This window comes from Vidua chalybeata, chromosome 9 (assembly GCF_026979565.1).
Source record: "Vidua chalybeata isolate OUT-0048 chromosome 9, bVidCha1 merged haplotype, whole genome shotgun sequence".
In the NCBI taxonomy this organism is placed as follows: domain Eukaryota; kingdom Metazoa; phylum Chordata; class Aves; order Passeriformes; family Viduidae; genus Vidua; species Vidua chalybeata.
In genome coordinates this window covers 26558177-26574185 of record NC_071538.1, presented here as the reverse complement: position 1 = coordinate 26574185, position 16009 = coordinate 26558177, and the positions used below count along the sequence as shown (strand labels likewise).

Sequence of the window (16009 nt, the reverse complement as noted above, 5' to 3'; positions counted from 1 at the left end):
ATCCACATAGGTTCTAACAGCAAGAAAAATGCAAGCAGAATAGACTGTTTGTACTTGGCTCAGGAGAAGTTTGGGGTTTCCATAAGATTAAAATAGTTTCTTGATTATGACTGATAATTTAGTTTTTAAAACATATTCCATTTAGTGAATGAAGATTTTTGGTTCTTCGGGGACTAACTAGTGTAAAGCAGTTCAGATCCTTTTGCATGCTCTTACATCAGCCTCTTACAAGCCAGTCCTTCTGTCCATACAAAATACAGCATCCTCTGTTTACACACTTCACTTTCCTGAAGGCTTCCTGCAATTTTCTCATCTGTCAGGCATCTCACCCTTTTGGGGTTGCCTGCAAAACCAATGGTCTTATGTGAGTCCCTTAATATGGCCAGTAGGAATATTTCTTATCTCCTGATAGCTCCTCTCAGTAAAGTTTAGACAAAAAAGTAACCAGTAAGAGTGATGGAGTTTTACTACTTTTAGGAAGCAGTTTTGCTTATTCCCCACAGTCTTTTCCTCCTTCTCTGATTTTACCTGCACAAATGTAGTTTCAGGGAACTTGAGTAAACTCAGTTTCATTTCAATATTTTGTCAGGATTTTCCCAACAGATTCTGCTCAGAGAGCTTTATATTTGAAAAGTAAAGATGAGGTCCTGTAGGAGCAAAAGATCCCTGCATTGTCCCAGTAGCACAGGACCTCTGTGCCATTTAAGGTTTTGTCCACCATTTTCAGTGAGCAGTTTTCCTTACAGACTGAATTTGCTTCTGCACCTCTAAATCCTGGCTTCTGCTTTGCACATATTTTGCTTAATTCTTGCCCAAAAACTGGAGAAAGCCTTATGGGCTTAGCTGGTAATGAAAGGACTCTGGTCAATTTATAGAAAACTCACAATGAAAAAGAAACCCAGCGTGAAATATTTGACTGCAACCTGTCTTTTAGATCTGACAGGAATTTCTATTAAGGAAATTTAAAACATAAATATTAAATATATGACAAAACATAAACACAATTGAACAAAGTTAGTGTTTTAATACCATTTAAAGTACCCAAAAATTAATTATGCAAGAAAACACCCTATTTAATTAAACTTCTATGAATTACCTACCCATACATAAATTTGTACTAAAACCATCAAATTCAGTGAACTATTTGTATATTTACTGTTGCAGAAAATGGGGTTTTTATCTATTGCACAGTTATTTTTCAGATTTGAGAGGCTTAATAAAAGACAAAATTGATTTTACTTTGAGATGCATCTGATTTTTATTTTGTAAAGTGTGCTTCCTATTTTTCTAAATTCTTTTTCCTGTCATCTCTATATTTTTGAATCCAGATCTTGCTGTAATTTGGGTAGAAACCTGAGCTGCACTATAAATGTCAATACAGAGATTGACAGCAGACACTGCTGTCAATGGTGTTGTCAATAGATGGATGAATTTGAAAAATCCATTGTGCTTTGTTTTTTAAGAATTATATGCAGAAATTTTTACTTGTCATATCTGAACATCTCTATTATTGTCACCCACTGCATGCAGATCTTCGTCTTTAATGGAGTATACAATGGGACAGTAGTAGTGGGGAGTATAAAAACCAGATGTAAGTAAATATGTACAACATCTTTACCTTTCGATTTTAGCATAATATAAATAATGTAAATTGTGAATTCAGTTAAATTGCTCCTAGTTAAAAATCCAAACTTCCTGTTTTATAGTTAATATTTGATCTGCATTTGAAAAATATCCCCATTCAGTATTAATGTAGCAGATCATGTTGACGAGTCATTAATCATAACTCAGAGTTATTACACAGCTGTGGTTTCTTCAGGAAACATTCAAATGCAACTGGAAATTAATTTCTTTAACTGACATGATTCACTTTTGGATTATTTTCCTGTGTTCGGATCCTGCATTTCAGGAACTGAACATCTGTGACTTGGCAGAGGTTCCCAATTCCCAGATCAGGAACAAGTGAGAGCTGCACTGTACAGGTCACACAGAGCAGGAGACAAGCACAGTAATGCTGAACCAGTGAGTTGTAGCATTTTGACAGATGGACATGGAGAATTTAAGGGAAAGTTTTCTTAATGAAAACATAAAATTCCCTCCTCTACTTTGGCATAGCAAACTCAAACCTGTTTAGTTTTTTTCTCAAATAAGACCCCAAACCAAAAATTGATGAGCACTGGTTCTAGGGAGTATACAGGTTTCTTTTTTTTTCCAAGTCATTTAAAAATAACAAATGTATTCTTTTTCTGTTGGTAGATAATTCTAGAGCCTTGATTATATTCTTGGCATTCATGATCATTGTGACTGTAATTGCTTTACTACTGGTTCTGTACAAAATCTATGATCTTCACAAAAAAAAGCTTAGGTAAGCTTCATGTTTGTCTCCCTCTCTTACATAAATGGAAGGGGCATGGGGGTGACTTCTGGTTTTTCCACAAGATTTCACAGTGGGTAGTGACAAAATGTTACAAATTTGATGTTTCATTAATGGGAATGACTGGGAAAAGATATTCTTTTACCTTTAAATCATTTTAAAAGAAACAAATCTTTTGGTGTTTGTCAAACAAAACAAATATAATGAAATAGATTTAAAATCTCTCTGCTCTACCCTTGTTGGAGGCACAGAACAAAATGACTTGTCCCTAGTTTTGTGAAAAAAAAATTCAGAAATATCTGGAAAACATTTCCTTCATGATTTAAATCTAAAGTAATGAAAATAATCCACACTTTCTTGGAACTCTCTTAAATGCTTGTTCACCCTAAACAATATCTCAGGGAGGTGTTGCTTATTACAGTGACCTCTCGATGGCTCAGCAGTTCTGTAGGACAGGATGGCAATAGAAGGATGGCCATTACATTCCCTGATGCCTGTGGCTGCTTAGCATTCAAACTTACTATATTTTAGGTATGTGTTAGTTTTCTGTCACTAGCAAGAGAAGATGGTGTGAGCAGTCACTTCAGTGAAGAAATTAAATACACATTTGTTGTAGGTGAGATAGGCATAATCATGCAGACACTAAAGGTTTTTGATGTGGCCACCTTGTTTCTCTGCCTCAGGGCAGGAGGACAGGAGGACATGAATCCCAACCATCTCTGCATAATCCTGGGTGTAGCACGCTTGTTTACAGACAGCACTCTTGTTTCACTAACTTTATTTAACTTATTATCATATATATCTTACTAGTCAAAGCATTTACAGGAGCTTTTGCTTCTTACAGCAATTCTTCTGAAGGCGTGAACCTTGTTGCAGGTGAGTATCTTTATATATTTAGCAATTTATATTTATTTCCATTTAGCAAATGGAAATAAAATTAGTCTCAGGTGTTGCTACCACCTTTGGGTTATTTGCATTCTAGGTTGCATACACAGATATCAACATGATAACACCTTATATGGAGGACAAAAATACTCCAGTAAATACATAGAAGAATATACTTGAGTGAACTGAAAGTTCATCAGTGTTTGAAAAGTTCTTATTTATTAGTCAATTAAAAACCCAGTTACAGTTATCCTAGACAATGTTTATGGTATGTTTAACACTGAGAATAAATCCACAATAAAATCCAGTTTAAAAAATAATTTCCCTTTTCTGTGACCTTTTTCCAAAACAAGAGATTGAACATTAGCCAGTTATTTTTTACTGAAAAATTTTGAAGGCTTTCAAATCCCAAAGACTGAAAATTTTGTGCACCTTTTTGCACAAGATTTCAAAGCCTGTGAAGAAAGACAGGATCAGTCAATACCAGAAAGCTTCATGAAAAACAAAAATTTAGAACACTAAAATTCACAGAAACAAACTACATTAAATGGGAAGTAGGACTGTGTTGAAATTCAAATCCATTTGCTTAGATACAACTTTTCAATGTAAATGAAAATTTAATATATGTCTAGTAAGAGGTGTTAAAACTTGTTCAATTGTTATTTTTTCATTCAGGATGATATTGCAGATTATTGCAACTCAGAACATAAACCAGAGAAAATGTGGAAAGAAGTTAGGTGATACATATTGTTATATTTTAATCACTGACAATAACTGACCAGAACTGAAGCAGAAGGCAAGGCTGTGTAACTTCTGTGGGGGCTGAGGCAGTTGCTGTGCCCTGGAAGTGACAGTCACCACTCTGTGCAAAAGTGTTGATGTGCTGCCCCTGCGTGTGGGCTCCTCCAGAGGTGTCTCCAGTCAGGCAGCAGAGCTGGAAAAGTTCTCTTATTCCCACAGCCTGTTTGCTCACAGCTGGCTCAGGCAAACACCAGTTTTATAAAAATAAATACACCAAGTTAAAAGAGTTTAGTTCTTTTGTTAATTTATCTGGCAGTTTTAGAATCACATTTACTGAAGTGTGATGGACATTTTCAATCTCAGTAACAATAAACATTTGACTTATTTACACAGTTAAAGATGATGACAAGCAACTTCTCAACATAGAGCCAATACCCTCAGAGCTATTGCTGGACACATACAAGAGGAAGATTGCAGATGAAGGGAGGCTCTTCTTGGAAGAATTTCAGGTTTGCCCTTCACTCAAAATATACCACAGGTTTTTATCCAGGTGGTTGGAAGAATTCCATCCAGGAGCATGTTGAAATACATGTACTAGTTAGAAATAAATAAATAAATAATCTAGAAAATTGAGTGGATTCTCATCTAAGGTCAAATGGTCCTCAGTTAATTTTGCTACCAATCTCTCCCCATTTTAAGATGAAAATACTTTTTTTTCCTGAAGGTGTTCAGCAAAAGTATAAAGTATGTAGTCTAAATACTTTTCATCCTAAAGTACCTTTTAATACATACTTTTAAACTTTGCCTTACTGCATAGCCATGGGGATATAAATAATATGTAATTGTGGAGATATATGCTAACTATATTAAGGAGAAGATTTTTTTTAACTTTTGATATAAGAAATATATGAAGTAATATCTTATGCAGTATGTTACCTTCCAGATTCAGTAATTCCAAATGATTTCCATATTCATTTGACTATTTTAAATCGAGGCTTAACTAATAAAATTAATTTGGTATTTTACAGAGTATTCCTAGAGTCTTCAGTAAATTTTCTATAAAGGAGGCCAAAAAGAGCCATAATCAGAACAAAAACCGTTACATTGATATTCTTCCATGTGAGTATTTGTAATAATTTTGGCATGTTTCATATATGTTTGATTTGTCCCTGCCTTGAGATAATATAATTATTTTGGTTTAAATTATTTAAACAGATGACCATAACCGTGTTGAGCTCTCAGAGATGCCAGGAGATCCAGGATCAGACTATATCAATGCAAGTTACATTGATGTGAGTGATTTTTAATTAAAAAAGTCTCAGACACTATGGAAGAAATCTTGCAGTCTGTGCATTTAAAGCATCAGCACCTTGGAGGATTTCCATTGGGGTTGCTTTCACCTTTGTAATGTATTTGGTATAATTGAATTGTTGCATATTGAATTTATTTTTAAAGTTTATTTTTAGTTAAATATTTTAGATTGTTCATGCTTTCTATCTAAAAGTTAATAACAATGTACTTTTCACAGGGCTTCAAAGAACCAAGAAAATATATTGCTGCACAAGGTAATTTATAATCTTAAAAGAATATGCTTTCTTTATTCACCCATTTTTTTAGAGTAGTAAAATCCTATTAGTAAACTTAAAGGAAAAATGAAAATCTGACATTTCCACATTTAATATGACAAAGTTGTCAATGAGTTTTTGCTTAGGGAATTTAGTGACAATTAATAAATCGTACTTCAAAGACAGATTTCTCATGTTGTATAATTTTACACCAAAAGTTTTCATATTTCATAGCTATGCACTAAAGATACAGATGAGAGTTTTTAAATCTTATAGCCTAATGGCAGCAGCCATAATGAAATCAAGTGTATGGCTATTGCTTGCATGATCTCTAGTTAGCTCTTCAGATTGCCTGGCTAAGCATGCAGGTGTTTTTCCATGTGGCTGCACTCTGAAAAAGTCCCTTAAATTATCTCCTTCTAGGCCCCAAGGATGAAACCACAGATGATTTCTGGAGAATGATCTGGGAACAGAAGGCAACCATTATTGTCATGGTGACTCGCTGTGAGGAAGGAAAGAGGGTGAGAAATATCCGTCCTTCCCTCCTTCTATCTTTCCATCCTTCTTTTTTCTGAAAACTGAGTGGATTGCTGTGCTGTGCTGAATTACATACTCTTCTTAAGTACTTTTATTTTTTCATTCTTCACTGTTCTCTCATTGTGGCAGAACCTGTGTTGGAAAGCATGCCAAAACAGTGTTGCCTTATGAATTACCAGTCTTACCAGAAAATATCACTTTAGTCACAGCAATACATAGCAGAGGGTGAGCTTCCAAATTACAGCTAATTAATCCAGAATAGGTAGAACTGTAGCTCCTCATAGATCTGTCAGAAAAGGTATGGTTTCTATTTTTCTCCTATCTATTCTGGTAACCTGGCAGTGTCCTCAGTAGATCCTAGAAAGATTATTTTACCTCTGTTGCCTTTTTTTAGGTGGAAGGTTGGGTGCTTCTGGCCTGCTTTTGTTCCTTATTCCAGGTACAGCAGGAAGAAAGGGAGCTGCTGTTTTAGCTGCAGTTAAAGATGTTGACAGCCTGCAAATTTACAGCACACCCAATCTGATGTTACAGGCAGGCAGGAGCAACAGCCCTCATTGAAGACTGAAAAACAAGGCATGGAAGTAGCTGCAAACATTTCTCCAGCCATCAGGCAACAGTAGCTGTCACTCTTCATTGTTTCAACTAGTGTACAGGATTTTTTTTCCTCACTATGCATGTGAAGTTAAATTCCATGGCCATAAATTTCAGGTCAGAGACCTGAGTTGTTGGATATTTGGAATTGAAAAGTTGGAAAAGCTATACTGAGTTGCCATCTACTTTAAATTAGGCATTTTTCTAGCTCTCAGTTCTCTGCTACTTCACTGCTGGGCTGCTTACTTAACTTCATCCCTTCACAGAACAAATGTGCTCAGTACTGGCCATCAATGGAGAATGGGACTGCAACGTATGGGGACATCATTGTGAAGATCTATGAAAGTAAAACGTGTCCAGACTATGTCATTCAGAAACTGCACATCACAAATGTAAGTTGATTCAAAAGTGTGAGACTGACTGGAACTGGAGTGTCTATTTGGAGTCTGTATTTTAAGAGAGAAGAGTCAGCTCTCAATGGAAGATGCTCTGCTGTCTTTCCTAAGCATCATATAGCTTAACGGAAAATTTAGATGTACGTGTAATTTTTTTGCAAGAAATATGAGTTAGATATATATTTCCCAACTTCAAAAGGTATTTTTCCTTAATCCTCTGGAACCTACATTTAGGATTATACTGTTAATATGTTGCTAAGTGGTAAAACGTTAATACATACATTGCGATGTCTTTATTTATTTAGTTTGTTCTCTAACACAAAGAAATTGCTGCTTTGTGTGTGTCTCAGCATAACCCTCTGCAACTAAAATCAGTGTGACTCATTGGTAACCATTATCTACCCTTCTGGTAATTGTACAGTGGGACAATCACAAATTCTGGTAATCTCAAGTGTGTTTATAAATATAAGTGTTTTAAAGTCACCATTTAGAAATGTGCAAAGTCATTAAGGCTGCTTAATTGCTCTCTTTCACACATCTGAATTCACATTAGTTGCCCTATGTGTAACTGAGAACAAAATTTGCCATCAAAGGCTAAATGCTCAGCTCAGGCCCTTTGCAAAAATATGTCAATGATAATAAATGGAGCCTAAATTATGACTAAAAGTGTTCAGACTCAAGAGTAAATCTGCTGGCAGGTCTTCAGCAAAGAAATAGAATCCGCCCATCTTGATTTGTGATTACAGCTGGAAATTCCTATTCTGCTGTCTCATATTGCATTAAAATTTACTCAGGAAGTGGTCTGATTATAAGAAAGCTGTGGTCAGTGAGCAGATCAGGATGTTAAAAATTGCCTATTTATAAAGACATTGCTCTGTCCCTTAAGGAATCTGACGTTAGAAATGAGTGATTGCAGCAGGTTGAGGCTGATATTTTTAGAACTATCTGCTCTTTGTTCAGCTGACATCATATCAATAAAGATAAAATGGATATTGGTTGGGGAATTGTGGAGTGGTCTGTGGCAAGTGGAGACTTCTGCAGTCCTGGTAGAATAGTGATGTATAAATACTGAAACAATGGCAAACAACTATATGAATAGCTCTGGCATAACTGGATAACTCAACTATGAGTAAGAATTTTGAGGTTAATTAGTGGAAAAATGCCTGTACAGCCATATAAATCTTGGCCAGTAAAAGAATGTCATTGAGGGGTTTTTCTCATTTGGTTTTATAATAATGGTTATCAAAATTTATGTCCTCTTTTTTAGTCTAACAGCAACATACCAAAGTCCACTCAAGACTTAGGTGCTTTGGGCTTTAATCTAGTCACTTAGACTTATATATACATCTGTATACACATACTAATTTATATATAGATTGATATATATTAATTTGTAAAAAGTAATGATATTACTTTTTCTAGGGAAGAGAAAGGACAGCTGGAAGAGATGTCACTCATATCCAATTCACAAGCTGGCCAGACCATGGAGTCCCTGAGGATCCACATCTCCTTCTCAAACTCCGACGCAGAGTTAACACCCTCAGCAATTTTTTTAGTGGTCCGATTGTGGTTCATTGCAGGTAAATATATATTATTCTTTAAAAAATTTGGTAATGTTAAATGACTGAAATGAAGCTATTCAGAAAAGGGATCTGGCAAAAGTCTTTGTTTGATCCCAGATTTTGTGACTTAAACACTTTAAAATGAGGCAGCAAAAGATACACAAGACCTCTTTTCTGAAGGATATGAAAGAAATTCAGGTTGATAAGACCTGAGGATACACAGACTTTTGAGAAACAGCCAGATCAATGCTGGGCTGCTCTGGCTATAAACACCATATTTGGCCATGTTGGCCTTGCTTTCACTAAAAGATACTAAAAATGCAACCTCATCCTTGTTTGTGTTGCCAATTAATGCCATTGCCTGTCGATAAGCAAGTCCCTTTGTGCATGGCAGTGCCGGCGTTGGGCGCACTGGGACGTACATAGGAATCGATGCCATGTTGGAGGGGCTGGATGCTGAAGGCAGAGTGGATGTTTACGGCTACATTGTGAAACTGCGTCGGCAGCGATGCCTCATGGTCCAAGTAGAGGTATCTCCCTGAAACTCCTGTCACAACTCTCCTGTTTTAGGGCTTTTTCTGCTTCAGCAGTATTTCTCACAAGTGCATAGCTCAGTTCAGTTGAAGCTGTTCATAGAAAATACAGCTCTGAAAAGTATTAAAAGGGAAAAAAACTTCCAACTTAATTTTTTGATTTTAGAAACTTCAACTTTTTAAGTTCAGACTTTAGATGAGGAAGCCAAGGAGAACAGCTTTTTGGCATACAATTCATAAATGCAAACCTGAGCTTGCAGAGTCAAACTGGATTTTTAAAAGTCTAAAATACATCTGCCCAAGTGCAATTTTCATATGAGTTGAGTACAACAAAAGTTATGGACTGATGCATTGCATGTTTTTAACTTACTTCAGCATTTTAAAGTTTTAACATTTGAATTTGATATCTTTTTAATGTTAATGCTTAATATTAATAACACTAATGATATTATCACAGGAGTAATCGCTTTTAATAATGATTTTAAAAAATGATTTTTTTTTTTTTTTACTCTTTAATAACTTCATGTTTAAACTCTTCAAATGTGAAACACCAGTCACAGTACATCCTTATTCATCAAGCACTGGTGGAATACAATCAGTATGGAGAAACGGAGATCAGTCTCTCAGAACTGCATTCCTCCCTTAACAATCTGAAAAGAAAAGACCACCCGAGTGAGCCTTCTCTGCTGGAGGCAGAGTTCCAGGTAAATAAGCTTTGCATTCCAGTTGCCCTTCCTTCCCACTTGTGTTAAAAATTGCCTTGCACATTAGTCATGAGCTAGAGAGATACCATAGATGCTATTTTATTTCTCTGGCACAGAAAGTTTCTTTACCTTCATGAAAAAAAGCTGTATGCTAATGAAGTTTTATTTCTGCTTTGGTGTTAATATTTTAAAGAAAGATGGAGCTCACAGAATGATTACTTGTGTCTGTGTTCATGATTTCCTGTGCCATTGTACATGGTGTAGCAGGCATTTTTAAATGGTAGTTCAGATGTTACCAAAGTTTAAAGAACTAAAGTAAGGAGAGAGGTACTGCAAGATGAAGACTGGGTGTGAGAGTCCTGAGGAGACAATGATCTCAAGAACCATTTTAATCAAGCATAATATCAAATATCCTCTTTCTCCAGCGACTGCCTTCCTATAAGGGGTGGCGGACACAGAACACTGGGAATCGGGATGAAAATAAAAGCAAAAATAGGAATGCCAACATAATTCCTTGTAAGTATTTTCCATTGCCTTATTTTATCCCACCTTGCCTTATTTTATCTGTTTTCTTCTATTAGAATTTTTTTTTAAATGAGCAAATCACCTTATAGAGTGGTATTTGATTAGTTTTCTGAACACTGTAAAATTCTAAACTTCTTATAGTGATTAAAAAGGAAGATATGAGTTTTTGCCAATGTGAATTACTGGGAGTGTTCATTTCAAACAAGGTGGCCTTGGTTCTGCAGTCTATTGTGAAAGGACTGGCCTTTTCTATTCCCTTGCCTCCACAAATGCCATACCCAGGGGCCGTGTGCTGTGACAGTGACACTTTGTCTCACACAGATGACTTTAACCGAGTGCCCATCAGGCACGAAGAGGATTGCAGTAAGGAGGGTGAGCATGATTCAGATGAGTCCTCGGATGAGGACAGTGACTGTGAGGAATCCAGCAAATACATCAATGCTTCCTTCATAACTGTATGTATTTAGAGGATCCACTATAGGCATTTCACAAGCTTTCAGCTACAACTCTTGTTCTCTTGTTGGCATCACAATAGAAAAGAATTTAGTTAAATAAGGGAGACAGAACTGATGTCTGATTGGCAAATCCATCTATGTTTAAAACCATTAGCCTTCAGCTGGCCTCATGATAACATATTTTCATTAGTGGGCATCTGTCTACGGGTGGAACCAGATTAATACTGTCCCTGTTAGTGAAATGTGACTATAGTTATTCACATGGATCAAACCCTACCAGTGAAAATTTGAGCCAACAATTTTTTGATATCATTATATATCCGAAGAAGAACAGTTACTGGTCATAAATGAAGCAACTGATGTTAATGGAATTACTAGTTTCATTTATCTGAATCCTTTGAAATGCTGCACAGTTAGGATACCTATTCAGGGTAAATGTATCTTTATTTGTAGGAAGCTCAGTGTGAACTGACTGGTGCACCAACTTTGTGTGGTACAAACACAATTTCTTAGTGGTAAAATTAAATGGCTGTGTAAAACTGAATGTGTTACCCCTTAAAAATATGCTTTTCAAAAAATGGCAGGGTGAGATCTCAGCCACTGCAGCATCAATATATCTTGTTGTCAGTCTGAAGTGATATTCTTCTTAGGAGGACTGAGCTTAGTGTCATTTGTGTAGTAGAATTCCTGTAAGACTAATGCCTACTGTGATAGGCATGTTTTCCCTACAAAAAACCAGGTTCATTAATTTATTTCACAGGGTACTCCTTAAATGATGAAATCTATTGTTTGACAAAGACATTTCAAATGAATTGAAGGAAAAAAATATTTCTTTTATAGGGTTACTGGGGTCCAAAAGCCATGATTGCAACACAGGGACCACTGCAGGAAACTATATCTGACTTCTGGCAAATGGTGTTCCAAAGAAAAGTCAAAGTTGTTGTTATGCTGACAGAGCTGAAGGAGGGAGATCAGGTAGGGGCATTGTCTGCACACTGACACACTGAATATCCTCTACATGCAAACAAAACACTGCACTGCACTCTCTCATTCCTTTGCTCAGATGTTTTCCATAGGATGAGGAATTTGCATTTCCAATATATTTTGCCCTATTATTTTCCTACTTAATTTGCTTTCCAATGAATTTTTGAGGGAAAAGTGTATGATGCTATATTTTAAAATACAATGGAACTCCTACTTTAAAGTCAGTACTGTCTCTAAGTGCAAATGGAAGGCAAAGCAAAAGGAGATTTGAGTGGCAATCACTGACTTGTATTTTTATCCATTTTAGGAACTCTGTGCACAGTACTGGGGAGAAGGAAAGCAAATGTATGATGGCATAGAAGTTCAAATGGCAGATGTCAACTCTGGTCCTAGCTATACCATACGTGCATTTCATGTTACACATTTGAAGGTAAAAGTTCCTATGCAAATTCCAAAACATGGTTTTCAAGGAGTTTTTAAATTTAAAAACAAATTTATAAACTTAGCCTCAAGAAAAAGAAGAAACAGTTCCCACTGCAGTTACCTCCTGCTCTAAGAAATGGAAATATTTTTCTCTTCTAGACAAACAGTCAAGCATAAGAAATGCTATAAATTATCTCAGGTTTTCTATTTAGTGAGTTGCTGAGATTGTGGTAGGGGAGTCTCAGGAGATCAGCTGTCTTTTGTACTTTCAGCAAAGCTTGGATGTCTACCTACCTCATATTCATGAGGTAGAACTATCACCCTGCAGTTCCTCAGGAATATAATTCTTCCTTTGTTAATAAGCAACAATAGAGTTACTGTGTGAATCTGTATTTTATCCTGAACAATAACCACATCTCCACTGCTGTTTTCCAGACAAAAGACACTCAGAAGGTGTATCAGTATCAGTACCATCAGTGGAGTGGCTGTGATGTTCCAGAAACCCCCAAAGATTTAGTCAGCATGATTCTCAACATTAAACAAAAACTTCCAGCCAGACCAGTCACTGAGGACAACAGGAGAACCCGCAGTGTCCCACTGCTTGTCCACTGCTGGTGGGTCTGAATTCAGCACACACATTCATCTAGCTCTAAGTTCTGGGTATACATAGCAACTGTAATTTTGGGATGCCTACCTTTTCTCACAAGCCTGTGGTAAGCACATTTCTCTCTGTGCACCTCAATAAAAAATCTTGAGAGAGAGAGAAATGTGCTTGCCGCACAAGCCTTTCCATGTGTCTGGAGACTCAACTCTCCCAAGTAGATTCCTTGAATTGCTCAAGCTTGGCCTTTTGGATTGTAGTGATGAAAAGAAAGCACACTTCTCTTGGGCAAGTGGGGGCACAGAGCAGGTGCTATGAGCAGCTCCTTTTGGCTTGTGCACCTATTTTATGAGGAAATGCTAGGTCAGAGTGCACTTGCAGGATGCACTAGTGAATATCCAGTAGAGTTTTTAGGATCATTTCTCACTCCAGGATACAAATGCACTTTTCTAGGACCATTTCCAGGAATAGCCTGGCATACCATCTAAGCCAGAAGATAGTCCTGCTAACAGTAGTTGACTCTGTAAGGCTCAAATTTGGATTTCCTTCTTCCCCTTAAGCAGTACTTCAGGTCCAGGTAGTCTCTAGATAAACTATGTCCTGTGTGAATCCTACATGTATACTTAATTGTGACAATTTCAGTCCAGTAAAAAATGCTTTGGAAATATAATTCAGTATAAAGTTTTAAAAATATGTCTAACACTTAGTCAGAAGACTTCTGATTTTACTTTGTAAATTTACATGTATATTTTGCATCATCTTCTAGTGATGGATCACAGCAGACTGGTGTATTTTGTGCTTTAATGACCCTTTTGGAAAGTGCAGAAATAGAAGAAGTAATAGATGTTTTCCAAGTAGTAAAATCACTTCGTCGCACCAGGCTGGGAATGGTCTCCACCTTTGTAAGTAAATCTTATGAATTAACAGGGAAAAAAAAGAGATTATTACCATGATCACTAATATCCCCATAACCTTGGGTATAATTTCTGTATAGGGAGCACTGATTCTAATCAGAACATTCACACTCACCACCATTTGGGCAGTAGCTCTTGCTGATAGGAATGAAGGAGTCTGAGATACCCAGAGCTGCAATTCTGTACTGCAAAGGGTGTGTAGTATCAAATTACAAATTGCATAAATTGCTGTTCCTGCAGCTGGTTCATGAGGTACATGCAGTGTCCCTTCTGCAGCTGGGAGATGAGCTCCATTCGCAGGCTGGCAGCCACTGACTATTTTGTTTAGTCATTCCAGAGGAGCTGTGACACACACTGTGCAGTTACCACAAACCAGACCTGGGTGACATTGATATGGGCAGGTTATTACATGACCTTCCAGACTCAGTACAATACATGTTGTTTACAACTTAGGTACTCTAAAAACCATATTTTTGGTACTTTATGAACCAAAAGGGCACTGAGTGACAACTTGCAATAGCTGATGCAGTTTCCGAGATGTTATGTACACATGAAGTCAGAATAAACCATAGGAGCAACACTCTCTATGCCAAAAACTGTGGAAGTGCTTCATATGCAGTCTTACTTGTCCAACTATATGCTACATTTCTAAAATGTAAGAGAAAAAAGAAAGAATGGATTAATTCTTGGACTCTGAGCCTTCCATTAACCCTAACTTCTTCTCTTTATTTTTAAGGAACAATACCAATTTCTGTATGACACCATTGCCAGTACCTACCCTGTACAGAATGGACAAATAAAGAACAGCCAGCAGGAAGATAAAGTTGAATTTTGCAGTGAAATAGGAAAATCAGATGAGGAAACTGATTTGATCACAACTGATCTTGCCTCACCAAAGCCAGAGGAAACTGAGGAACCTGAAATACAGGATGGTTCGAAGGCTGCAGATAGCACAAAGGGAACAGAAGGCTTTACAAATGGCCCCACAACTGCAGTTCTAACTGAGAGCTAGACTAAAAGAAAGTGCTTTTTCACATGCAAAAAATCTTAAGCAAAATGGGAGGTATAAGATCTCTTCCTCTTCCCACTTTTTTTTTTTTTTTTTTTGAAAATTTTAGTTATTTTGGGTTTTGAAAGGTACAAATTTAAAGGAATACTTGAAACTTGTAGAGAGTGACAAAGAACTGTGGAATTTTAATTTTTGTGTAGATTTGCATTTAATACTTCTTCAGAAACCTTCACTATTTTTATATTTTTACTTTTAAGAACATGTACAGTGTAATACAATGCTGAGGCATGCGAAGCAAAATTTTTTATTTCTGTAACAAGGAAAAAAGCAACTCATAACAAGATTAAGGTCTGTCCTCAAAACTACTAGCAAGTAAGTGAACCTATAGGCAAGCATATATTCTTGTATTTCAGGACTAATGAGAGCATTAATAATACTCTTGGGACTTGTGGGGGTTTGCCAAACAGTTTTAAGAGCTTATAATTTACATCATGTGGCAATTCCAAGGAATTCAGACTTACAAAGGATGTGTAAATCCTCTCATATCAATGCAGAATAGAAATTTTTGCATTTTTCTAACTGTCCTCAAGGTGTCCTTATTGCTCCACATATATTAATCTGATACTCCAGTAGGAGTTTGGAGATCGGCATTTGATCATTGCAGCAGTTCTGGTGGAAAACACATCCTGTTTACTCCTAGAGCTTAAAATACTGAGTGCTTGCATATCTATTTCTTATGCTTACTTTTATTTAAAGGACTACTTTCATTAATGCCTCCAACCTCTTTTCAGAATTGGAAAATACTTTGATAATTTTACTTGTAGATTTTAATTGGTACGGGATATTTTTTTTCATAATGATGTTTTGTATGTTACAATTTTGATATTTTTACTATTTCTTGCTGGATTTTGGCCTGCTGTTTTCAGAACAAATAAAAAAGGTAATTAATAGCTGACAAGATGAAAATATTTTGTTCTCTAGTACTATGCAAACTGATCATTTACTTGTAAATGTATAAAATCTTGTGCTGTCCCATACATGGATAGAATTCACAAATGTCAGTAGGAAAATACATAATTTAATTCTTCTAAAACTGTGTGTACAGGTAAGTGCCATGACTCTCTCAGAACAGAGGAAAGAGACTTCATTTTATTTTGCTTGAAGCCATCAAAGGAACAGTCACGCAACAGATTCACTGCTTATTCCTAATT

General features: G+C 36.4%; 1 protein-coding gene across 4 annotated transcripts in view; it reads left to right on the top strand.

Moving 5' to 3' along the window:
• The window catches only part of PTPRC (protein tyrosine phosphatase receptor type C), a 64871-nt gene extending 49150 nt beyond the window's left edge, over positions 1–15721 (top strand). For all 4 annotated transcript variants that reach the window (XM_053950968.1, XM_053950967.1, XM_053950965.1 and 1 more), the window contains 19 exons: positions 1531–1591; positions 2257–2365; positions 3219–3250; positions 4394–4509; positions 5029–5119; positions 5216–5292; positions 5529–5565; positions 5989–6086; positions 6960–7085; positions 8511–8668; positions 9045–9180; positions 9738–9887; positions 10313–10403; positions 10734–10867; positions 11708–11842; positions 12159–12281; positions 12710–12888; positions 13642–13777; positions 14526–15721. In XM_053950968.1, the coding sequence (XP_053806943.1) occupies positions 1531–1591; positions 2257–2365; positions 3219–3250; positions 4394–4509; positions 5029–5119; positions 5216–5292; positions 5529–5565; positions 5989–6086; positions 6960–7085; positions 8511–8668; positions 9045–9180; positions 9738–9887; positions 10313–10403; positions 10734–10867; positions 11708–11842; positions 12159–12281; positions 12710–12888; positions 13642–13777; positions 14526–14801 (2265 nt within the window). In that variant the 3' untranslated portion in view covers positions 14802–15721. The remainder of the gene's footprint in view (positions 1–1530; positions 1592–2256; positions 2366–3218; positions 3251–4393; positions 4510–5028; positions 5120–5215; positions 5293–5528; positions 5566–5988; positions 6087–6959; positions 7086–8510; positions 8669–9044; positions 9181–9737; positions 9888–10312; positions 10404–10733; positions 10868–11707; positions 11843–12158; positions 12282–12709; positions 12889–13641; positions 13778–14525) is intronic.
• The last annotated feature ends 288 nt before the right edge of the window (positions 15722–16009 follow it).